The sequence below is a fragment of the Dipteris shenzhenensis genome, chromosome 8, assembly GCF_047967505.1.
Source record: "Dipteris shenzhenensis isolate YYH24624 ecotype China chromosome 8, Dip_SZ_1.0, whole genome shotgun sequence".
Classification (NCBI taxonomy): Eukaryota; Viridiplantae; Streptophyta; class Polypodiopsida; order Gleicheniales; family Dipteridaceae; genus Dipteris; species Dipteris shenzhenensis.
In genome coordinates, this window is record NC_141603.1 from 38,896,632 (window position 1) to 38,922,193 (window position 25,562).

General features: G+C 40.9%; 1 protein-coding gene across 1 annotated transcript; it reads left to right on the forward strand.

The window, feature by feature from the left end:
- Window positions 1–276: 276 nt before the first annotated feature.
- Window positions 277–3,555, forward strand: LOC147899477 (putative pentatricopeptide repeat-containing protein At3g01580). The gene is made up of 2 exons (XM_087377828.1): window positions 277–635; window positions 768–3,555. Exons 1-2 carry the CDS (start codon window positions 351–353, stop codon window positions 2,550–2,552), a joined length of 2,070 nt encoding a protein of 689 aa, XP_087233954.1. The 5' UTR covers window positions 277–350; the 3' UTR covers window positions 2,553–3,555.
- Window positions 3,556–25,562: the final 22,007 nt, after the last annotated feature.

The following is a 25,562-nucleotide window of genomic DNA, read 5'->3' on the forward strand; positions in this document are numbered from 1 at the left end:
ATCAACTTGTCCCTTGCATGCAGCCTCAGGCGGTTATCGAACAATATTGGTTTCTTGCCCACCAAATCGAACTACAGAATGTGGAAGGCAACCCAGTAGCATCTCCAAGAAGAATCAACTTCAAGAGAGAAGTTAGTGCCTAAATGACCAAACCCCCGGCAAGATGCTGAATTACTCGGGTTTACTTGTAGCAAGAAAGAGTACGTATACGGGAGGTGTGCAAGCGATCATTGGTGCATTTTCTAGAGACATATATAGACGATCTGCGAACGAGAATTCCACTCATCTCATAGCGAGAATGTGCAGCCACTGTTACCTTTTGGGGTTCCTCTCACGGGCTCCTCACCTCCATGCAAGCCTCCGGATTTGTATCGGTGCCTTCGGAGAGATGGCAAAGATTTGGAATCGTTTTCGCAGATTCGCAAATGGGTTTGCTGGCGGACCCCCATTTGAAGCGCGTATCGAACACAACAGCCAATGGGTGGATTCCTGCAGACGAAACATTGCGAGGGACAGGCCGACTTCGGCGGTGGCGGCTTCCTCTGGAAATACGAGAGCATGGGAAGTGGCAACATCATGCTGCGAAAGTTGTAGATGAAAAGGTCTTCGAACTTTCAGGGAGTTCTGAATCCGAGGTTAGTCTCTTTGCTTCTCTGTTACGGCATTGTGGAAAGGCAAAGGTGCTGACTAAGGGTAAACATTTCCACGCGAACATTGTCGGACTGGGATATGATTGCAGTCAATATTTGGGTAATCTTCTTATACAGATGTACGGGTACTGCGGTAGCCTAACAGATGCAGTCACCTTATTTGAAAAAATGCCCAATCACAATATGTACTCGTGGACTATATTGATTGCAGCTTGTGTCCGACATGGGCACAGTAAAATGGCCCTGGAATTCCTTCGTCAAATGAAAGCTCAAGGAATTAAGCCTGACACAATCACCTTCATTTCCGTCGTGGATGCATGTGCTAGCTTGGCAGACCTGCAAGAGAGTCGAGAGGTGCACACCAGCATTGCAGGTGAGGCCATCGAAACAGATGTTGTGATGGGGACTGCCCTCGTCAACGTGTATGGAAAGTGTGGAAGTCTTGATGATGCTAGGTCTGTGTTCCAAGAGTTGCCTTTTCGGAATGTGGTATCATGGAATGCCATGATTGCAGCATGCTCGAAGAATGGACATGGTAAGGAGGCCTTGGAACATTTTCATCAAATGCAAATGCAATGTGTCGAGCCAGATAAGATCACTTTTATATGCATCCTTGATGCATGCACCAGCATGGAAGGTTTGGCAGATGGCCGAGAAATCCATGCTAGCATTATCAACAAGGGGTTTGAGCGGGATTGTGTGGTGGGGACTGCACTTATCAATATGTATAGTAAATGTGGTAGCATGGATGAGGCAAGTAAAGTTTTTGGTACGATATCTGGACGTGATGTGGCTGCCTGGAACGTGATGATTGGAGCATGTTCTCAGAATGGGCATGCAAAAGAAGCGTTGGAATTATTTCATCATATGCAAGTTTCAGGTATCAAACCTACTCCGATCAGTTTTATGGGCAGTCTGGATGCATGTGGCAGTATCGCTACCCTATCAAAGGGTCAGGAGATCCATGCCATCATTATTGACAATGGTTTTGAGTCGGACGTTATGATTGGCACAGCCCTTATTGCTATGTATGGAAAGTGTGGAAGTATGAAAGATTCCAGAACAGTGTTTGAGAGAATACCTCAGCACGATGGTGTTGCTTGGAGTGCTATGATTGGAGCCTGCACACATAATGAGCATAATCAGGAAGCCCTGGAAGTTTTTCATCAAATGCAGACCAAAAGTATCAAGCCAGACAAGGTCACTTTTGTCTGCATTCTTGATGCCTGCGCCAGCATGGCAGCCCTAGCAGAGGGTCAGGACATCCATGCAAGCATTGTGGAAAAAGGATTCTTGTCAGACATGGTGGTGGCTAACTCATTGATCAATATGTATGCCAAGTGTGGGAGCACTGATGACATGAGGAAAGTGTTTGTCCAAACGCATCAGCACAATGTCATCTCTTGGAATGCCATCATTGGAGGCTATGCTCAGTATGGAGACGCAGCAATTGCACTACAACTTTTCAATCAAATGATTTCATATGGTATCATGCCAGACAGTGTTACCTTCATGAATATTCTCACTGCATGCAGTCATGCTGGCCTGGTGGAGGACAGCAGACATTATTTTTTATCTATGGAAAGTGACCACGCTGTAATGCCTTCTGGAGATCATTCTGTCCACATGATTGATATCCTTGGGAGAGCTGGTCAGTTGGAGGAGGCAGAGAAATTGGTTAACCGCTTGCCATTTCAGTGTTCCGCTCCAGCGCTTTTCAGTATGCTGTCTGCCTGCAGGGTTCACGGTGACAGAGAGCGGGCCATATATATCACAGATCAGATCTTTGAGTTTGATCAAAAGGATGCTCCAGCCTACCTATCTTCAGCAAACATCTATGATGCAGCTGACAGGTGGGATGGTGTTACACAGGTGGGGATGGTATTGGAGGAGAATTGTTAGAGCTTGGATGAGCAAGGTTTGAGAACTTGTGGTAGACCCCAAATCCAAAGATGTTCACGAGGAAAGGAAGGAATACTGCTCTGTTAAGCAAGCGGAAACTCAAGTCTTTTCCCTTTTCCCAGACATGTGGATTGGAAAGTACTTTCTTATTGCTGCTCTAGCAGGGATGGGGATCTCAGAACTGCAGAACTGCAGCACAACAGAATGAAGCAAGGGCCTCCTGGAGTGGCAGCTTGGCACTGGTGGAACTGGGCTTTACATAAGCAAACAATGGAAGAGTCCTGAGGATGCAGAGTGCATGGCACTGTGCACTGATGTATAATGCCCTGAATTGCTTAGAATCCAGAAAATTCACGGGGCAAGTATTTATCTCCTCTATCAGTGTGGGGGCTAAAGAGCTTGTTTGCGCTCTCATTTATGGCAAGGAAATGCTTGAAACAAGCAAAGACACTGGACTTGGATTTCAAACGACAACCCAAGTGTGTTTGGTAAAGTCATCCACAAAGGTGACAAAGTATGAGTGCCCCCCAAGTGATGCTGTCCATATACATGATCATGTACTAAGTGCAATTTCTTGGATGCACCAATTGGTTCCATCCTTGGAAAAAAGCAGCCCTCACAGACATGTTTGATATGTGCATGCACTTGTGGGAAGTCTACAACCATGACCTTAGAATGCATTTTCACCAAACTACCATAATTGAGATGTCCCAATCTCTCATGCGTAAATGTGTCTCTGAAATTACAGATTCAGCTAAAGCATTTAGATCTGCAACAACCCTTTTTTCATAGGCATCAAGATGGTACAACTCTTTGGAAATTGGTCCACTAAGTACTATGTAGTTATCATGCCGGTTGTCATTCACAGCACAATGATAACCAGTCAAAGTAATCTAAAGCCATTTTAGACATGTGACAATACCCCCTTAGGTGCATCATCCAAGGATTGAAATAGCTTTTTGCAAGATGTAATGAAGTATCAAAGTACCACATGCTAAGGGCTCAGGCCGAGATATATGATTTTTGAAGGTTTGAGTTTGACAAGGCATTTATTTCTTGATTTAAGCTCTTCAAGACGTGGGGATGGGGGACCTGTATGTCTCTTTTATCAGACTTCTCCTCACGAATGCCAATGTGTGTGAATGGAGAGATGTCAAAATCTTTTACACTTAAAGGGTCCATCAAACAAGGATCCTAAATTGCCCTTTTACTATGTGCCATCGCTATTGATTCATTGGGTTGGCTAAAGAGTGGAAGAGGCATTCATTAAGGGTGTTGATCTCCCCTCAGGCAAACACTTGGTAAACCAATAGTTTGTAGATGATATAAATTTGACTCCCAAAAATACAATCTAGGACATCGGTGAGGTTCTTGAATTTTTTTGTCAAGCCTTAGGGTCAATAATAAACCATGCTAAAATAGGGTATGCCACTTTGAGTGGAGGGGATCAAATGGTACTTGAGCAGCTAGGATACAAAAAGATACCCAAAGGTCATGCTTTCATAATACTTGGCATCCTAATGGTTTATACTTGGCATGCTAATGGTTTTTGACATATCTATGAAACGCACGGGTGAACGGTTCTTTACAAGTTAAAAAAGAACTTAACAAGGGGAGAGGATACCAAGCTAAGTGCTTGGAAGGAGACTAGTTTTAAATCATTACTTGTGTCCAGTAGTTGTTTTCTCTCTCTCCACCTACTTTCATTGCTTGTATCCAATAGCTATTTTCTATCTGTCTAGTTGGACACCCTCTAGAGCAGGCATTGACAAGCTTATCAAGTTGTGTAGGTCATTCCTATGGGGGGTAACATGAGAATATCCAAGGTCAAGTGGTCCTTCTGCATTAGACCAAAAGAGGAGGGTGGATTAGGAGTTTTAGACATTGTTCAAGCTCCTTATAAGTTCATTGCATATGGGACTATCAAGGCAATTTAAACCAGGCGCTAGACTAGGCACAACTCTTACTAAAAAATTTCAAGCGTGTTAGGCCTTATTAGGGATGCAAAGTGGAGAAGCTATCCTATATTGTCAGCCCTTTGCAACTAGAACCTTGCTCTACAAAAGTAACCCCTTGTGGAGATCTTTGTGGAAATCCTTTGAAGCTATCAAAAGTCAATTGGTTTTCAATGTTAAAGGTTCGTTCATGAACCTGGACTCTATATGGTTCTTAGTTATCTTAATAGTCTCCCCTATTGAAGCAGGGAATTGATTTTGGCTAGGACCATTTTTTAAAAGCCCTTTAATGTTGGGGATAGTTATGGCACAAGGAGGGCATGAGGTGGAAATCTTAGTTAGAGATTGGACAGGAATTTAGGCTTTCAAACCAAGCTGTTGAGCTAGAAATGTCAAGAGTAGCTCTATGGAATGGCAATACCCAATGGGAGGGAGGCTCTGTTTTGATTTACTAGAAGGATTTAGTCTATTAGGCACCTCTCAATTGCTACCCATACCATTCCCAAGTATGATAGTGACAAAATATTCAGAGTGTTGAATACCAAATGGAAAATGAGTGACAACAGACATAGGTGGAAAAATAGAGATTATGAAGGATCTAGATAAAGATATACTTGAGAAAATGGGCACCTTGCTCTAGTTAATTCTCCACAAGGCTATCTGGACTAATGCCACGGGCGAGACTATTGGAAGGGGGGATGGTAAATGCGGTACATGCCCTATAAGTAGAGAAGACATCTTCCATCTATTTGTTGCCTATCTTAGTGCTAGAAAGGTGTGGAAATGTGTGCAAATGTAGGTTGGGAGCCCTTAAATTGGAAGTCAATACAACTTGGGGATGCATGCAAAGGTAACATGAACATATGCTAACATGCCTTATGGGTTATCTATTTAGCCAGGAACAATTTTCAATTTAATCATCTTCAACGAAATGCTGAAGATATTTTACTGTCTTGGTGGAACACGAATAGAGATAACTTAAGAGGGATATTGTGAACTTCAATGATATGCAGAATCAGTGATACAAAGAGTTGGACAAACATGAGACGGCTTACAACCATCAGAGTGATTTTAACTACCCTAAAGTTAAAGAAGAGTTGGTATGAATGAAATTTCCTTCAATTGTTATTGACTACTTTTGTGCCCCATATCACTTGGTTCCTGCAGTTGATAATAGCTATGTTATTTCAGTGTCTCTTGAACTACTATAGTGCAATTGCCCCAGACATAAAGTATACTACCGTAACCTTAGTTCCAAATTTTTGGTTCTTATTCTCGTTTGTCTTCCTTTTAGAGGGGTTTTGATGAACACTATGCCAAGATCATTTTAATACACGATAATTTTTTAGCTAAGAGAAAAAAAGCTCTGATGGATCAGGAGGTGGTTCTAATGATGAAGATTTGATGATTTTGACTATTGAAAAATTCAAAATTCATATTTGATGCACTTAATGTGAAGAGCATCATTCATTAATCATTTTGGCTTTTTACATCACTGCAAAATTACAATAGGGTCAAAAGTTATAGCTATTTGAAGATTTGGAATTTGAGCCATACCGAAGTGGCAAAAAATGATGATGTGGCACTGTGACGATGATGTGAAATTGTTTTTTCACAAGATTCTCACATAATTATGCCTGTGTGGCATTGATGATTGGGCTTTGATAATGTGGTTTTACTATGACATGACATGATGATGTGGCATTGACGACATGGCCACCACTGACATCGTTGCTAATGTGGCCTAAGAATGTGTCAATTTGAGTGGACCATGATGACATGGCATTTATTGAGTGACATGATGGCATGGTAATTTTGATAAGGATGTGGCATAGGTGCCACATGGCAGAGTCTCAACCCTAAGGCTAAAACCCTATCCTAACCAAGTTTCCACATACGAAATGAGCCACATGGCCTTGGTCTAGGAGCTTTTTATAAAGGCTTGAGAATTCTATAAAAGCTTAATGGTGGTGGGATTGGCGGTAGGAAGAGGAAGATCGATGGCAAGGTTGCTGGTCAAGGAAGTTAACCTACATCATGCGAGGCTGAGTGTTGTGGTCATTGATTTTTAATCCTTTACTTTATTGTCAGCAGCTGTTGCACTTGTTTGCTTGGTGGTAGATGCTTTGGTTTGCTTCTTTATTGCTAGTGTAGAGTGTTGTAGATTCTATTTGCTATGTTGTAGCTCCACATTACTATTTGTAGTCTATTGCTTTGAGTTGGTCTATTGAGCATCGTCTATTGGTCAAATTGTTTGAGTCACCACCTTTCTTTGCTACCTATCCATTATGTTGATAAGATTGTTTGTTTTTGGTCGTTGCCTTTGTCTGCTTTCTTGTTGACGCTATTCTACCTATAGTCATAGTAGATTCGATCCTTTCGTAGCTTTGTGTTGTGTGTAGGCAAGCTTGTCATCACTTTTTGCTATTGTTTGCATCTGTTGATGGGTGCTATTATTTTTGTTGATTCATGTGCTTGGACATATCATTTTGTATTGCTATTTTTACTGCAAAGTGCCTTCATGAATGCTATCTCAGTCGCGGCATGACTTTTGTTTGCTACACCTAAGTGCTTCTTAAAGCTAAGGCTGTTTGAACTTGTGGCATTGAGTGTTACTGTATAGTATTGTTTTGCTTGCCTAACTATGTCTGTAGGTTACCCCTTGGCTATCGTTGATGTAGTTAAAGTTTGGGGCCTATCATTGTCTCCACCTTAGGTAGCCATGCCAATGAGGAGCATGAACTCTGAGGGAAAGAGACTACACTCTGGGACCTCTCACAAATAACCTCTGACGCAGATCTTGATAGAACAATAAAATATTAAAAATAAACCTAACATAAATCTGAACAATATAGATCTTGATTGAACACTCAAAAATAAACAATAAACCTTTTGAAGAGCTTTGAACCTTCACAAAGGAAGAAAATCCACATCTCTAAAACACTCTAAAATGAAATAACTTGAGCTCCATGAAGTAAATCGGAGAGCTTCCTGAACCGAATGAAGATGAAGAAGGTCACTACAAGGAAATTGGCTTGATGGAGCAAGGGATTGCAATGACACATAGTGGATTCAGTATGAGTGGCTCTTATACCATGTTGGAGGATCAAGGGGAGAAAATGGAGTGCACAAGATAGGTAATTGAACATGAACCCCTTAGGCTAAGGGCTTGACCCTATGCCTTTATGGTATGGTGAAATTTACACCATTTTCAATTAATGTAAGCCATGAGGTATAGTAGGTAATGGTGTGATTGAGAGGTGAAAGCTTGAATCAAGGGATGATAGAGAGACTCAAGGAGAATTTGGTTGCTACTCTCATTCTGAAACTATGTTCCTCTTCCATTCTTCATAGGCTTTTCCTCCTCTCATTTCTTGCATTTTCAATTAATGTAAGCCATGAGGTATAGTAGGTAATGGTGTGATTGAGAGGTGAAAGCTTGAATCAAGGGATGATAGAGAGACTCAAGGAGAATTTGGTGGATCATGAGAGGTTTTTCTCATCAAAGTAATAATGTAACTTGTTGTAAACATTAGCCTATATAATAAGCTTTCCTTCATGAATAAAGTATTTGTTCTATCGTCTACTTGCTACTCTCATTCTGAAACTATGTTCCTCTTCCATTCTTCATAGGCTTTTCCTCCTCTCATTTCTTGCATTATCAACAATTGGTATTAGAGATAGGTTAGTCCCCATCAAGTAGTGCAATGAGCACCTCACATTGTCTCATTCCATCATAGTTCAAACACAACCTTGACAACCTACTTGTTGTGCCTACTATATGCTACTTGTGCCATCAATGTCACCTACTATTGCAATTAGTTTCTTTGGTTTTTAAGACATCATCTTTTTTTTCTCAATAGTATCTCGTCTTCTTTTGCAATAAACTATCAACCTCCTAAAAAGTGTCCACTCTGCTCATGACTATATTAGATGTAGTTTTTTGTCATTATTCAAATTTCAAAAGTGCGATTCCTAAGTCACATTATCCTTTCTCTAGAACTACATTGCTATTATTTGAAATCTACAAAATGTAGGATCAAGCCATCACTTCCCCGTATGTGTAGCTCGGCAGCGACTCACGTGTCATGGGAATATTTTGGAATGCCAACGAAGTACTCCTCTCTGGGTCGAGAGCAATGCATGCAAATGCCATCCAACTCTTGGCTTGTTGTGATCGTGAATCCATAAGGAGAAGAAGAGGGAGAGGAGAGGGAGCTGGAGAAGGGAGAGGAGGAAAAGATGAAGGGAAGAGGGGAAGAGAAAATGACATTCACGAAAGGCACTATGAGTGAACTAGAGACAACTCCAAAGAGGAGGAGGAGAGCTTGTATTCCAATGTGTGCAACCGACAAGTGAAGACCAAAGTCAACCATTTGGCCTTTTATACATGCTACCTTTTGAAGGGAAGGCCAACCCCATTCCCTTTATACCACTCTCTTTCCTCATTATTTTACAACCATCTTGGTCCTATTTGGCTCCAAGACACAATCCTAGCTCTATGGACCTGCCACTATCCACCATTAATGGCATTGCCAACTAATGTAGTTAACATTGTATTATCATAGACATCATCTTTCTTGGTACAAGACATAATATTTTTTTTCTCAATTGTAGCTCATCTTCTTTGCAATTGACTATCAACCTCCTAAAAAGTGCCACCTCTACTATGACTATCTTAGATGTAGTTTTCTTTCACCATTCAAATTCCAAAAGTGATTCCTAAACCGCCTGCATCCTTTCTCATCCAAAGCTACACTGCTATTACATGAAGAGGAAAATGGTGTTGCATGGTCAATCCACTACTTTCCCGTATTCCTCTCCTCAAATTTAGGCCTTGATTGCCTTGGATTTCCTCAAACCTAGATCCTTTCCCTAGAATGTATGAAATTATTGATGATTGCCACAGATTTCTTAAGTGTCTCGAATTTCCCTAGATTACCTAGTCTTTGACATTGTCTAGATTTGTCCAAATCATTTCAGATAGAATCTTTGGTGCAAAAGGTAAACATTCAAAGAGATTAAAGATGTAGTTCTTTGAACTTAAGATGAATCCCATTAACACGTTTCCATTTCTAAGGCTTCTTGCTAATTGAGTTATCATCTAAACATCAAACTACTACATCTTATTATGCTAAAATATACTTCTTCTAGAGCACTAGAATAACTATGGCTCACTTAGCAAGAACAGGTGCACCAATTGATGAGGAAGCTGTTATAGCCATGCTTTCAAAAGTTTTCCAACTAAAGGATATGGTTATCTTGTGTCTACTTTGCACAATTTGCCTGATATAAAAATACAAGGTGTGGAAGCATTGTTGAAGAATATAAAAGTAAGAAAAAGTGAATTCTAGCTTTTCACATAGCAATGAAGAGGTATACTATGAGTTCTTCAAAAATAGGAACCCCAACAAGAAGAGCTACACCAACTCAAAGACAAAGGACAAAAAGACTTATGGGTATGATTGAGAGGTGAGAGGGTTGATAGAGTGAATCAAGGTCATGAGAAGCTTTGCTTATCAAAGCAATGATGTAACTCATTGCAACTTTCCTTCATGAATAAAGTATGTCATTTTTAATATCTATTACTACTCACTCTAAAGCTATGTTCTTCTTCCATCCTCCATAATATTTGCATCTTCTCATTTCTCACATTATCATTACTCATAACATGAGGTGACTTCAATATAGAAATTAAACCTATATTATTTAAGATTAAGCACTTGTAAGACCAAAATTTGAGACTTTAGAAACTTTTGTAAGAATACTTTTAGCTGAAAACAATATTGATTTCTTAAATGAAGAAGAGAGTATAAAGAGAACCTGAATGTTATATCTTTAAAAAATCTAACCAAAAAACCTAAGTCAATCCTAAGAACTTTAACCTGCTCTTATAGTCTCTACAGATGAAAATTCTCCAATTTGCAAGGTAAGGAAAATCAAGGAACATGATGCATTAATCTAGAACTACATGCACCATTTCTAATAGGGGAATCATAAGAAATATGATGCATCAGATGCAACATTGCAAATAACATCATTAAAAGAATGGGGAGTAAGTAACATGAATCAATTTTGTTCTCCACACTTGATATGAATTACAATAATAAGGAAAAACATTCTTAGTCTCTAGATGAGTTCTCCAAACCATAGGATTCTCTTAACTAGCCCTTTTACTCTTGTAATGAGTTGAGTCCCCTTCTCAATCTAGGAAAGACCGGATGTAAAGTCCAAAAGAGTTCACAAGACCTAAGTTGCCTTTAGAATATTCTTTCAAGACCCTACTATGTGCTCAATAGGAAACAACAAAATGATTCATAGCCAAGTTTTGTCATTGCTTCATACAAAGGTTTCTAAAAGTGATCTTACCTGCCTTAATAAATTGCATTTGCATTTGAAGAAAATGTTCCAAGGCCTCATTGCCATGCCAATTCTAGAAGCATGCTGCAATCATGACACCACATTTCTAATAGGCAACACTCGAAACATAGTCAGACTTCCATACTTTTCGTACACGTTAACGAGGGTAGTCCCCAAGACAACATCTGTTTCTATGTTGTCACCTACAATACTTCCACCTCTGCAAGTCTACCAAGCTAGCACGTGCATCCACAATGGAAATAAAGGTGATAGTCTTTGGCTTAATTCCTTCAGATTTCATTTGAGGAAGGAGTTCCACAGCCATTTTAAGCTATAATCAATATAGTCCATGAGTACATATTGTGATTTGGCATTTTTTCAAAGATAGTGACTGCATCTGTTAGGCTACTGTGGTTTCCATACATTTGTGTAAGAAGATTACATAAACATCGACTACCATCACATCCCACTTGGACAACATTCACATGCAAATGTTGACCCTCAGTTAGCACCTTTGCATTGCCACATGCCATAACAGAGAAGCAAAGATGCTAACCTTGGATTTGAAACTCCCTGGAAGTTCAAAGACCTTCTCATCTAAAACTTTCATAGCATAATGTTGCCACTTTCCATCATCTTGTATTTTCAGAGGAAGCCGCCAAAGTCGGGACTCGTCGGTCTCTCCTTCGCAATGTGTCATCTATCCCCCAACTTGGGAATCAACCCATTAGCTCTTGTCTTTGATATGGGCTTCAAGTAGCGGTCCGCCAACTCACCCTCTTGCTCACATGGCACATCTCTGGTGATACTATTTCCAAAAATGATTTCAAATCTTTGCCATCTCTCCAAAGGCAGGGATAGAAATTGGCAGGCTTGTATCAAGGGAAGGACACAATGACATGGACCCCAATACATAACACTGGCTGCATGATCGCTTGATAAAATGGTCTCAGCATTTTGTTTTTCCTTCACATGCAGGTAGCCAATTGACTGCCACTGGAACTTCCCTAAATGGGTGTGCACACGCATGTCATTGTCTATGCGCACACATGCACGTGCGTCTGTGGGTGCATGTGCATGGGCGTGTGGGTGGGTCCGTGTGCATGTATGGTCATGTGGGTGGGTGCGTGTGCATGTCCTCTCATGCTCCTTTAGATACATATGCATTTTTTAGACATTCTCTACATACATCCCTATCATATAGGTGACATTTCTCTACATCTTTTAGAAGTGTTTTCCACTTCTTCTAGTTCAAGGTTGGGATTTGTAAATTGGTTTCACACAAAAAAATCATGAGGGAGAGAGAGAGACCTTCCTCTCGCCTAGTTAGAAGTCTTTTATTACCGCTTCTAGTTTTTTGAGTAGCAACTGATCCACTTTAGTCAGCTACTACGAGTGTACGCTTTTTTGAATGTGTATGAGAGAGAGAGAGAGAGAGAGAGAGAGAGAGAGAGAGAGAGAGAGAGAGAGAGAGAGAGAGAGAGAGAGAGAGAGAGAGATGATATGATTGTATTAACGTCCTCGTGAGACCCTTCAAGATCTATGGGACAATGATCACTATCAACAAGTAGTGATTGTTTACATCCATTGAAAGAAAATAGCATGAAATAAAAGCATAAATGTGCTATGCAGTTGTTGTGCTAGCCTGTGTGCTAGACCAAGTACTTTGTTGCGATATTCTAAAATTTCCCTTATGTAGTTGCCTAGCTCTTTGTCTAGCCACTCCAGTAGGGATTTCAGGTTGCCTCTATTGCCCCCATAACATTCTCTGATTTGCGCATATGCTTGACATGTTAGGAGTACATGCTGCTCATTTTCTACTTCTCCTGAGGGACAGATTTTACATACTCTTTCCTCTCTTGGTACCCTAGGTCTTGCCCCTCTCCACCTCGAGATCATGTGAGCTGAACCTGATTCTACAGATTAAATGTCTTTTAAATATTGATATGTCTTCCCCGAGGTATTTTTGCATTCCATAGCTGTCCACACACACACACACACACACACAGAGAGAGAGAGAGAGAGAGAGAGAGAGAGAGAGAGAGAGAATTCAAAGTCTCTTCAAGAACCTTATCCAACGAGCTAAGGGGTAAGCTTGCATCAACACCCATGACAAATACAAAAACAGTCATAATCATTATCATACTAATACATAGACAAAATTCCCCAAGTTCATGGAGAACATAAGAATTGGCATCAGTCATTTGGAAGTTGGCCTTGACATCAAGCCTAAAATTTCCCCCTACAAACAACTAATCCCACAAAAGGGAGGTCCCAAGATCCGTTGTTTTCACACAAATTAGGGCTACTTTTCACTATTTGTTTTTCTCCAATTTACAAAGCAAACACTATTTGGTCCCAAAGTGTCAATCCATGTTCGCAGCATGCATTATGAATTGAGAGTGATGCTCATGACCGCTCCTATACCATCATCATATCCATCCATTCTTAAAGGGATAACGTAGCCATAACCTTCCTCAATTCTGTCCTCGATGCTATCACTAGCCACAAGATGTATTCTTTCCTCAATGGGTCTACCTATGAGCATAGCTCCACACCAAGCTATACCCTTGTGAAGGGACAAAGTGTGCACCACTTTCAAGGACAAAGCATAATAGGAAGGACAAAGGCTATACATGGAAGATGGAGTTTAAAGAGGAGGTGGTGGTGGGGCTCGACCTAGGAGAGACAAGAGAAGGGGGTGGGGGTGGGGGATAGGAAAGCAATGAGGTATGACAGAGATTAGATATGAATCTCATGAGTCTGAGGTTGAGACAAGGGAGTATAGGCTATTCGCGGCCTGTGATTGATTAACGTAAGGCTATCCCACATGAATTGATTAGCTCTGCAACGCTTTGCCCTTCGCCTTTGCTCTCCCTACCCTACTCTCCTCCTCCCTCCTCCACCCTCTGTCAAGTCTCTGGCCCCCTCTCTCCTCCTCTTATACTTGCTCAAGGTGGAAGCCGTGGAAGCTTCTAGACTTCTTTGCTAATCTCCAACCTTCCTGAATCGCATTTATTTCTGCAACACCTATTTTCTTAGGTTAATCATGTCTCACCCATTGCCTCCACTACTAATTAATCACTTTTAATTTTGGGAACTTCATAGGCACCTATTGGGAGAGTGGGTGTGTTCTTCTTTGACAAAATTTCCATGGGTTTCTATGTGTAGATAAGATGCCCAAGTGAAGAATAAGAGTGAGTTGGTCCACACACATGGATGCTAAGTTCAGTGGGCGAATTAACACACTTAAAGAGATATCTAGAAGGGTTTTTGGAGCATTGGAAGATTTATATTATAGTCTCATCAATGCAAAGTTATACTTCCTTTCCTTACTTTGATTCTAGTGTTTCATCAATGTTGTATCATATAGTACAATCATTATTTTGGCCCAAAGTATTTTACGATGTGTTAATACAAAGTGTGTAATTGTTGCACTTTGATGCTTGTAAATTATTATTAAAGATGCACCTCAATCCTTAGTGCATGATTTTTCTTTTCAAGTTGACTAGAATGCCATAATCAAACTATGGTCAACTCTTCAAGTACATAGAATTATGCATATTTTGAATCGTTGATACTATTATCAATCACAAAAAATATTAGCATAAGTAAAATCATTTAAAGTTAAAACTAGTTTAATGATGCAACCTTAGTGTCACTTCACACACGCTTATTGGTGTTCATTGCTTTAAATGTATACCCATATTTGTCAGAGCAATGATTTGTTGTTCCTTATCTCCAAGGTTTATTTATTGTGATTAGGAATATGAAGTTGTACCATTTTTCTTCATTACTTCCCTATCAACTTAGATTCAATTGTCTCTCTCATGGTAACTAGGTAACACAATTCGTTCCTTATCTCCAAGGTTGATCTAGTGTGATTAAGAATATGAATTTGTACCATTTTCCTTCATTACTTCCCTATCAACTTAGATTCAATTGTGTCTCTCATGGTAACTAGGGAACAAAATTTGTTCACCTTTTTATCATCATCTTCGTAATCCCTTCTCGTCCGATATTTATCTTTTTCTTTTCATGTAAAAGTAAACTTGTACTATATTGATCTGAGAAGGAAAGAAAGAAAATAGTTGCATCTTTGTTGGATATCACCTTTGCATCTAGGATTGCTCTTTGTTGATGCGCATGGGTCCTGATTTCTAAGTAAATATGCCACCTAATTTTTTTAAAAGCACGAATGTTTTGTAAGTTATTCATATAGACATCCAAAAAATTTTCTACATTTACAAAGTGTAATAATATGATAAGTAAAATAATATAGTCAACACGCTTCCAATGCATAATTACACACACAACAGACTATGGCAGTGTGCATTTCACTCTTCAAGAAGAATCGAAATCACATCATTGAACCCATCCCATGTTACTGTATGCCAATCAAAGTTCCACTTCTGGCTTCTTGATGTGCTGCGTGAGTGGAAATGGAGAAGGGATTTTTTATAATGCACAAGTTAGAGCACACGTACACTAGATCATTAGCAAGGGATGGTTTCAATCTATTCCACCTCTGTGGATGCCAACCAACTCCCAAGCTTCTAGAAGAGACTGCAACTTCAAGGACACTTATTGGAACAATTCGTAGCTCTAGTATTTTTGCAAACAAATTCTTTCCAGCATGTGGGAGCATCAACTTTGTGGATACCTTCTACGTGTAAAAAATCACCAAAAAATCCCTCTTTGTTCATGTACTTGACTCTCTAAAGAAATGTAAATGTTGGTTTTTGTAAGGAGTGATGCGGGGGTTACGAGGCATGCGAGTATAAGTTCAAAGCTCCTTGGCATATATCATTAACTCCTTGGCGAGTAAAACTCCAAAGCTCATTGGCATATATCATTAACTGTTTAAAATGACCATAGACTTTGTGATATTCCACTGCATCTCTCTCTTTAAAACAAACATTCATCTATTGCAGGCCCTGAAACTCGCTGCAGCATTTACATTTACCAAAGTTTGTGCCTTGTACTTCCTGTGATCAGCACAGATGAGGTGGTCACGGCACTAAAGAACGTGGAAGTGGCGGATTCTCACATTCCAGTACCCAAGTGCAGCAGATTGGGATTCCTTTCCGATCCCGAAACATCTTAGATCATTGATAAATCATAGCACAGAGTATCTATTACACAACCCCGCTTTTTGTAGGTACTTCAAACTTCAAATAATTTGAATACTTCCAGGAGGGTCCGCAAGTACAAGTTTTATTTCAGGATGAATATTGCAATGAGCAAGAAGTTGAAAAGAAAGTTCCTTCAAAAATTTCACATGATATGTGAGTAATTGCTAACAAATCCATCAACGCCAAATCAACCATGGCTTCCACCTTTTTTTCAATTTTCTCTGCTCTGACAAGAACCATGTCACCATAATTGCTATCAGCATGGATCCTAAAGACATAGAGGCTTTTCTTGCTTGTAGGCACAAGGCAGATTGAAGAGGCATTTTTTTTCCTAGTTTGTGGGTATAAAGGTGGATTGCATTTCATGAGATTAGAGATGGTTCTTCCTTGAGAGAGAACTAAATCATTCGAAGGTTGAGTGAAGTATTGATTCAACTACTACTTGATTCATCTCGCCAGTTAGATGCATTAGTGTACTTCTCATCAACAACTGCTAAGAGCATATTCTTGGCAAAGGTTATCTTCTCAGCAATCGGATTTAGTCCATTCTTAGTGGAGAGCAAAGGTCTCCCAAAAATAAAATGTATATGTCCATTCCACAATCATGCACATTAGAGGTTCTCCTCATTTCATAATCAATTCTCTATGAGGTCAGCCTATAGTAGATCCTAGGGACTTAGAGGCATATCTCCAACACAACGAACAAACATTGTAGCCGAACACACTCAACTGTCATCATGAAAGCTACCTTGTACTCAGCTTCACATCAGGAAGTAGCCAAGAAATGCAAGCTTTGCCCAAAAAGAAACAATTACCACTAGTGGACTACCCGGTATCATAGTCTCCAACCCAATCTGAATCATTATAAGCATGCATTTGCAAGTCACCCCCCTTGGGAAACATCAAGCCAAAAGACTTTGTGCCTTGCAAATATCGGAAGATGCGTCCGTGTATCCTATATGCCAATGAGATTGGATCAATTGAGAAGGCGTGTCCTCCCTCTATGAGGCAGGATGCCATCGCCCAAGTGAAGTCCCTCTTCATCTACTATGTACTAGCCAAAATCCTAAGGGATACTAGCCATATCCGTTGTGCGATTGGGCATCTCTATAGGGAGTGGGGAATCATCTCCAGAACTCTTTTTGTACAATAGATGCATTTTTCATCTACCCACATCTGCTCTAGCTAGAGGCTGATGGCTAGACCCCTGTGTGCCATCAGACAGAAAAAATAGGAGATCTTGCATGGTCGAAGGCTTGTCATAGGTGAGTCCAAAAGCAAGAAATAACCTCCCTCGATACATCCTACTCTATCCATTGTCATTCCCCCATGCTGCTACCGCAAGCTATAGGTGGCACCCAATGCGAGTCATATAATAAAAGGAAGAGACCTTCTCCACCTGATTCGATTGCCCTACACAAGCTAGCCAAAACCACTCTCTTAGATCCCACTAGATGTCACAAAGAGGTCTGTCCTCCCAGAGCCACACGTGCCATATTGCTCCCCCCAAGATCGATAAGGATGTAAGAGCAAAAGTGTTTCTTGATGAAACATCCATTTATGCAAACTCATAAGTTTGCTATTTCTTCCATCAAAGGTATCTTTGGTTATAACCACTGATAAAATGATGGAGCATGCTGTGTCCTTCTCACTTTTGAGTCCTATGTATACACCAAAAAATACATTTCATATTTGAGTTGGAGTAATACATATGCCATCAAATTACATGCATATTCGATAAAGAAGTTTCATGTGATTACAATCCTTGTTTCAAAGGATTTTCGAGTTTTGTCAACACTACAAGCATATTCATTTTGAAAATCCTCCATCAAAATCCATTCTAGGGTCCTTTGGGGCATTAGAACCCATTTATATGGGAACCAAGTGCATACCAATATTTAGGCATGACAAGAGTTCATGGATCCCAAAGTAACACGCGAGTGGTTTGTAACTATGTAGGTAAGCTTTTATGATTCTCCATAGTCTTACCCTCTCGAACAATTCTCCATAGTCTTATCCTCTTGAACAATTATGGCAAAAAAGTTGTATAGGTCTTTAATTGCAAGATTGGCTTCACCTGCATTTGAATGGCCATAGATGATTGGTTTGGTCTATGATATGACTAAGAAAAAGGTTGATTGCTACTCTGATAAACGAACCTGCAATATTTTATGGATAACTCATTAGTTTTCTCTATTTTCTTTAGTTTGACACAGCCATCTTGACTGGAAATAGAAGTTGATAAGAATGTCGTGGATGTCCCAATGTAGTTGCCATCTGTATCGTTGTGAATTAGAGTATCAAAGAAGTGAACTATTGGGTAAATTTGAAATAGTAAAGTCACACATTGCATAATAAAAGAGATGAAAACATTAGGGTAGTTAAACCATAGAATACATCCAGGTATCTAAAGCAATGTTTAAATATAGCTAATAGTGGAAATATAGATTTCACCAAGCTAGGGAGCATGCAAGACCCATTGGCATGCCATTTGTTTGAGTAAAAGTAAGATTGAAGAGTTGATCGTGAATGTTGTCAATCCCACCTCCTCTAATCTCTCCCCCTCAAAACTAACATCTAATATTCATGTATGTTATTTTCCTCCTCTAAACCTCCCCCTTTAATATGTGGTCCTGTAACTTTCATTAATTTCCTCACACTTCGCAAACCCCCCACCTCTCCTTAATCTCTTATCTCGTGGGTTGGCATCCAGATCCAAATCTCTTTATTTTTTCTTTTTGGCTTACCTTTATTTTATAATATTTATCACTTATATTCTCCTCTTCTAACCCTCTCCCTTTGTTTAAATTCCTTTCTTCTTAATTACCTGTACAATTACATTTCCATCTTCATTAGTTCAATTTTCCTCCACATCTTTTTACATTAATTTCCCCACCCCCATTATTTTACATTAATTCCCCCCCTTTTCTTTCTATTAATTTGTATTGAAATTCCCTCTATTTTAAACTCAATTTGGCTTGGTTGTTTAATAACTACACCTGCTAGCATCACTATTCCTCCTCCACGCTTCTTCCATAAACCCCTCCCCACACTCTTCTCACCTACCCCCCCTTCTACAAAGGTTCAATATATCTCTCTCTATAAGCTCTAAACTCATTCCTCTACCCAAACAATTTTGTATTTACATTAAGCTTGATAAGTGTATGGCCAAGTGTAATTTTTATTGTGACTCTGATGACAAGGGAGGGGTGTTTATGACACTTTTCTTCCCAACTAAAGTTAAAATTGGTTCTTACTGTTTTGCTTGTTGGATGGTGGCAGGTATGCAGGCTCCCCTCTTCAATAAAAGTGATGCTTGTTAGGACTTATCCAAATCTCAACTTCTATGCAATTTATGCAAAATCATTTTTACAAAATGGCCCACTACTGGTTTTCTTTTATCAATAGGGGTTTACCGACTTGTACAAACTTTTCCTTTAATGCAATAAGTTTCTCTTTCTATTCCATTGTCTAGCTTTGCTCTTTTGTCTTTTCACTATGCAAAGGGGTGTTGCCAAGTCTTCCACACACACACACACACACACACACACATCCCTTCGGGGACCCTTGCGTGGCTCAAGCTTGTCAACATACTGATGGACCATGAAAGTAGGAAATCATATTGGATCATGAAAGTGGGAAATCAAAAAAAGAAAAACATGGAAAAGAGTGTGGTCAACCTTCCATTACTTTGATTTATACAACACATGGTACATTACTTCTATAATTGGTAGCCCATGGACCTTACCTAGGGCACTTAGTTATAACTGCAGTTTATTCTACCACATGTTAGGTAATTTATATGGATTAAAACTGTGAATGTTCCCAAGGGATCCCTTGGACCGCCTCATCTATAGTAAATGTGATGGACGACCTTACCTATAATACTTTGTACTTCAGTGTGCTGACATGATGGTGTCCTTGGATAGTGAAGGGAGTAATGGAACACAAGTGGACTATACCCATCATGATGATTAGTGTTGATGATAATTCCTTTATTGTCAATAGTATTGTATTCCAACTATGTATTCCAACTATCACTGAGATGATGATAAGGGATGAGTCTACCTATGGATCTTTATTCTTTTGGATTCATCCATGTTTTAGGCCTTCGAAAGACCACTTTAGACTTTTGCCCCTAATCTAAACACCTTGGTGTATCCTTTTAGATGGACATAGATGCTCAAGCTTCAACCATGGATTGGTGTAATTATCCCATGTGAGACCATAAAGACAAACTCCTATGATTCTAGTATTATATTAGCTTGATGAAGAACCGGAAGAAGCTTATTGACGAGTTCCGACTTCTAAGGCAAGTACTTTGCACGGTTCTTCACGAGAAGATTTGAGATCCAATTGGGTCCGTGATACACAAGAAAAAGGAACCAGTACATGCACCCTTTCATTAATGAGCTCTATAATGGGGATATCGGACATGTGCCCAAAAAATGGGGTCTTTATGACAGTCGGCAGAGATATCCCCTTGAGGATTCCAAATTCTAGGAATTGGAGCTCTCAACTCTTCTCTACCGTGGATCTTCTTCATCAATATCCTTCTCCCCGAATCCTTCCCAGACTGAGCTCGAAGAAGAAGTGAAGATCAACGCTTATCAATGGAGACCAGAGCTTGCCAGGCTAGCTGCTGGTTGTGGAGCGTGGGAATTAAGCAGTAGCCGACTCAGACAAAAGAAAAGCTAAGCGTGATGATTTTTAGCAACGTGACGTTCCAGGTGGGGTTCGGTTCTTATATACTTACGTTTATCTCTAGAGTTATCCCTACTAGCCACATGGATTTTGCATACAAGATGAGAGAGAACGAGTAGATCTTTTCAGCGCAGGTCTGAGCACGAGCTTTCCAAGTATTGGCGCTCATTTCAGTGAGGAGCAGGCCGTGCCTGTTGACCAAAAAACTCCGTGTTGATTCTCGGTGAGTGCTGTAGCTTTATACGAGAGCACGCTATGCCCAGTCTTTTGTCACCTAAGCTTGCGTCTCTACTGTGGCGTAATGCTTTCCTGGCCCGGGCTCATCCAAGTATTCTATTGCGCTTGGCTTTGTGTGATAAAAAAGGAAAACGGTGCAGATCTGCTCACACAGTAAGAAAAAACTGTGTGTGGAACTATTGAGCGACACACCCACCAATACAACTTTAGGACTTCAATGATCTGTTGGGCCTTGGGCTCTGGCAATCCGTCTCATGGCTGACCTACGCAACGATCACTGTTCCTCTGTGCAAGAGAGTTGACACTCATTTTGGTGTTTTGGTGAGCCTACCTACACTATATTTGCGTTGGCAGTGCATGAACTAGTGCATGGACTCTATACTCCAGAATAGAACACTCGGCTTTCTACGTTGAGCCCACACTCGGCTTTCTGGTCCCTCCTCCGTTTCCAAAAGGAGTCTTCAGAAGGAATATCTACTGTATGAGAGGAGTGCTTACGAAGAAGAGAGTGTATGAGAGGAGTGCTTACGAAGAAGAGAGTGAGAGATGCTGCCTCTGCCTCCACAGGATCCACAGAGATGATTCATGTAGTCGATGTTCAGTGCATATATATATATATTGTGTGCAATAGATATGCCTGAGAACTCGACGCTTCTCTTCAACTTCTCGTGTATCTTTTAAAAGGCTGACGTAAGGGTTCTCCTACATAATGTTTTTCTTCTTTACGCAGTAATTTGCTTCTGACTTTATAACCTGACGAAGCTCATTGGGAGCTATTGCTTGTCACATTGACACTACTGCTATCAATTGTTTCCAATCCGGTGAGAGCAGATTCTACCTCAGAGCCAGACTTTGCGCGCCTGAGAAGAGTAGTCCTTGCCTGCGGAATTGGCATCCATGTACTTTCTCTGATTCCAAGGCCATGTACTTTCTCTGATTCGAAGGCCAAGTACTCCATGGAACTCTAATTTGAATTCAGGCCATGGAAATCTGAGTCGAAGGCCATGTATTTGCGATAGAAAGAGAGGATAGCTAGAGATCTCTGAGTACGCTCTACGTTTCGCTGTTGAGTTGGAGGACTCTCGGGCTAGTCCTTGCAAGGGTGGTTACTATTGCATGCTGGGTAACTACAAGAGTAAGCTATTAAGCATATTACCTTAAGGGATGCAATGCAAGTCTCACCAGCGTTTTTGGGGGGTCTCATTAAATTTTTAATAACTTATGTCCTTGGACCTATAACGGTTAGCATGGATATTTGGGATCTTAGACTTACTTATATTAAACCTTCATGGCTAATTCTTTACCTAAAGCGAGTTACATTGGGATTTTTTCAAGAGAAGTCAGGAATATAGCATGATGTTAGTTACAGAATGATGAAAAGGCCATATTGTAGGGAGTGTGTCCTTTAATTTTGACCATCTCAGACCTATCATCACCAGGGATATCTGTACTTCTGGCTCCTTGAGTGCTTGGATGCAGCCATGTTGTGGTAGTAGAGGGTATAATCTTGCCCCTCATAGACGTACTTTGAGTGGATTGTGTAGTCGTTAAGTTGTTGGAGCAATGCTTCCCTGAGTGCGGAGTGTGTTAGTGACCTCACAACCTTGTACTACCCTTGTGTTGGAGCTGGAGTCAGCGTTCTGGATGATCAGGGGGGAGGGGTTGCAGCTACTGCTGGTGGTACTTGAGAGATCACTTGAGATCTCTCTTCTATTTATAGTTCCACTACTGGGATGTCTGATGGCATTTTGATTGGCCCTAAGGGCATGCTTTGTGATTCCCAAGGGTCGGTGGGCAATGGATTTGGGGGGTGGAGGTCGAGGTCCCTATTTCAGTGGGTCAGCGAGATGATGCTGGTTTTCACACCACTTTTGGCTTTCAAAGTTGGAAAATTCAAAAGGGCTCTATGCTTTTGGCCAGGGGTGCCAAGTGTGGGACTTTATATCCCTTACATGTATCAGGGGTATTTGATCATGTTGTTGCAATAACCGAGCAGCCAAGCACTTCTTTGTGGCATTGCAGGATGGGGCACATGAGCCAGAATGGAATGAAACTCTTATGCCGTTTGGGTTATGTACTGCATTTGAGTTTCTCTAATTTTGAATCTTGTGAGCAAGATCATACGTAGTTATGATCTGGTCTTCAATGAGAAGAAGATGCATAAGGCACCCATGAGGGATGTGGAAATGAGGAGAATCACTTTCCAGGATGTGAATCCACCTGCATATGTTGATAGACAGCAAGCTGTCCATGCACCAAATGTACAAGAAATGGTACCACCAACTACTCCCACAGGTATACAATCAAGGGTAGATGATGGATCATCTATTGGTGGAAATGATGAGCCAAATGTGGCTGATATGCAGGTGGGACAGCAAGTTGAAATGCCATTGAGAAGATCATCTAGAGTGTCTAGACCGCCTGATAGGTTTGTTCCAGGGGTAGACTATGTGATGCTTACTGATTGCAGGGAGCCTTCTTGCTACAGAGAGGCTATGATGCGTGAGGATCAATGCAAGTGGGAGTATGCTATGCAATCAGAGATGAGTTCACTTATGAAGAATAAGACTTGGGACTTGGTTTCTTTGCCACATGGAAAGAAAGCATTGCCATGTAAATGGGTCTACAAAATGAAGGTCACAAGTGATGATGTGCCTAGGTACAAGGCCCGTTTGGTTGCTAAAGGGTTCAAGCAAGAGAAGGGTGTGGACTTTGATGAGATATTCTCTCCGGTTGTGAAGATGACCACACTTAGATGCATGCTTGGACTAGTGGCAGTAGAGGATATGGAGCTTATGCAAATGGATGTCAAGACAGGTTTCTTGCATGGGGATTTACATGAGGAAATTTACATGGTGCAGCTGGAAGGCTTTGAAGAAAAGGGCAAAGAGCATTTAGTTTGCAAGCTAAAGAAGAGTCTCTATGGTCTTAAGCAAGCGCCTAGAGAATGGTATCGGAAGTTTGATGCTTTCATTCGGTCCCAGGGTTTTAGAAGGAGTGAAATTGATCACTGCCTCTACACTAAAAGGGCTAAGGATAACAGCCTGATAATCTTGGCACTATATGTGCATGATATGCTATTGGCTAGCAAGAATACTTATGAGCTAGATGCATTAAAGGCCAAGTTGCATCAGGCCTTTGATATGAAGGATTTGGGACTTGCAGGTCATATTCTTGGTATGCGCATCACGCGTGATCGGAGTAGGAAACTCCTTTGGCTTTCACAAAAAGAGTATGTTACAAAAGTATTGCAGCGTTTCAATATGGAGGGGGGGAAGGCAGTGAGTACTCCATTGCCTCCATATGTGAAACTGAGTCATACAGATAGTCCCAAATCAGATGAGGAGAGGGCCATGATGGCCAAGGTTCCTTATGCATCAGCAGTTGGGAGTCTTATGTATGCTATGATAGCTACTAGACCAGGCATTGCATTTGTAGTGGGAGTTGTTAGCCGGTATATGGCTAATCCAGGAAAGAGGCATTGGGAGGCAGTTAAGTGCATCATGAGGTACATGAAGGGTACCAAGGAGATGCGCATTTGCTTTGGTAAAGGAGACATGCATGTACTTGGGTACACAGATTCAGACTATGCAGGGCATGTGGATAGTAGGAGATCCACTTCTGGTTATGTGTTCACCTTTGCAGGTGGTGTAGTGTTGTGGATGTCTCGCGCACAGAAGTGCATTGCTTTGTCTACCACAGAGGCTGAGTATGTTGCAGCCACAGAGGGTTGCAAGGAGGCTATATGGCTTGATCGGCTAGTGGGAGATTTGGGGATTCATACAGGTGTACCGACATTGCATAGTGATTCCATGAGTGCTATTCAACTAGCACGGAATCCGGTCTTTCATGCAAAGACCAAACACATTGAGGTCAGGTACCATTTCATCAGGGAGGTACTTGAGGACAAGCGCATAGAGCTTGTCAAGGTTCATACAAATGATAACCCTGTAGATATGCTAACGAAGAGTCTACCTAGTCAGCGGTTTAAGTATTGTCGTGTATTGATGGGCATTGGATAGTATGCTCACTGGTTGTTCTCCCTTAAAGGCACATTGTCCTTTAAGTGGGAGGCTGTGGGGGTTAAAGGTCATTGTGCCTTTACCCCGGTTATGTACAATACTCAAACACATATATAAATGAATGAAAAAGAAGATTAGGGTGGTTCTGCACCCACCAAAACTTGTGTGGCTCTCTGTCTCTCTCTCTCTCCTTCTTCCGTTCTTGCTTCCGTTGAGAGCACTCTCACATTCTTTGGTGTAGACACTCACACTTGCTCCCCCATCCAGGATCGCATCAACCTTTTGGTTTTGGTAGGTTATGGGGATAGTTGCATTAGTGTCATCACCTTCAAAATATTGGCCTAACTTATTGGTGGGGACCTTGGGTAGGTTTCCACTCTCCTCCTGTAGTTGGTTGCCTTTAGGGTTGGTAAGATCTTGGGGCAGGAATCACTCATTCATCTACTCTAAGAGGTCTCGCAAAGGGTAGGATTTCCTCTTAATAAGGATGTGATTGCATCTTGACCTCTATGGAGAGGAGGGTTGCTAACTCGGCAATAATGGTTCCTGATAGGTCTCCCTCATATCGATAGTGGATCCTCAAGACCATAGAGGCCT

Excerpts from the sequence above, each read along its gene's own strand:
- LOC147899477 (XM_087377828.1), top strand. The coding sequence starts at position 351 with ATGCAAGCCTCCGGATTTGTATCGGTGCCTTCGGAGAGATGGCAAAGA. Across the intron at positions 636-767 it reads CAGGGAGTTCTGAATCCGAG|ATGTACGGGTACTGCGGTAG; the intron begins GTTAGTCTCTTT and ends CTTCTTATACAG.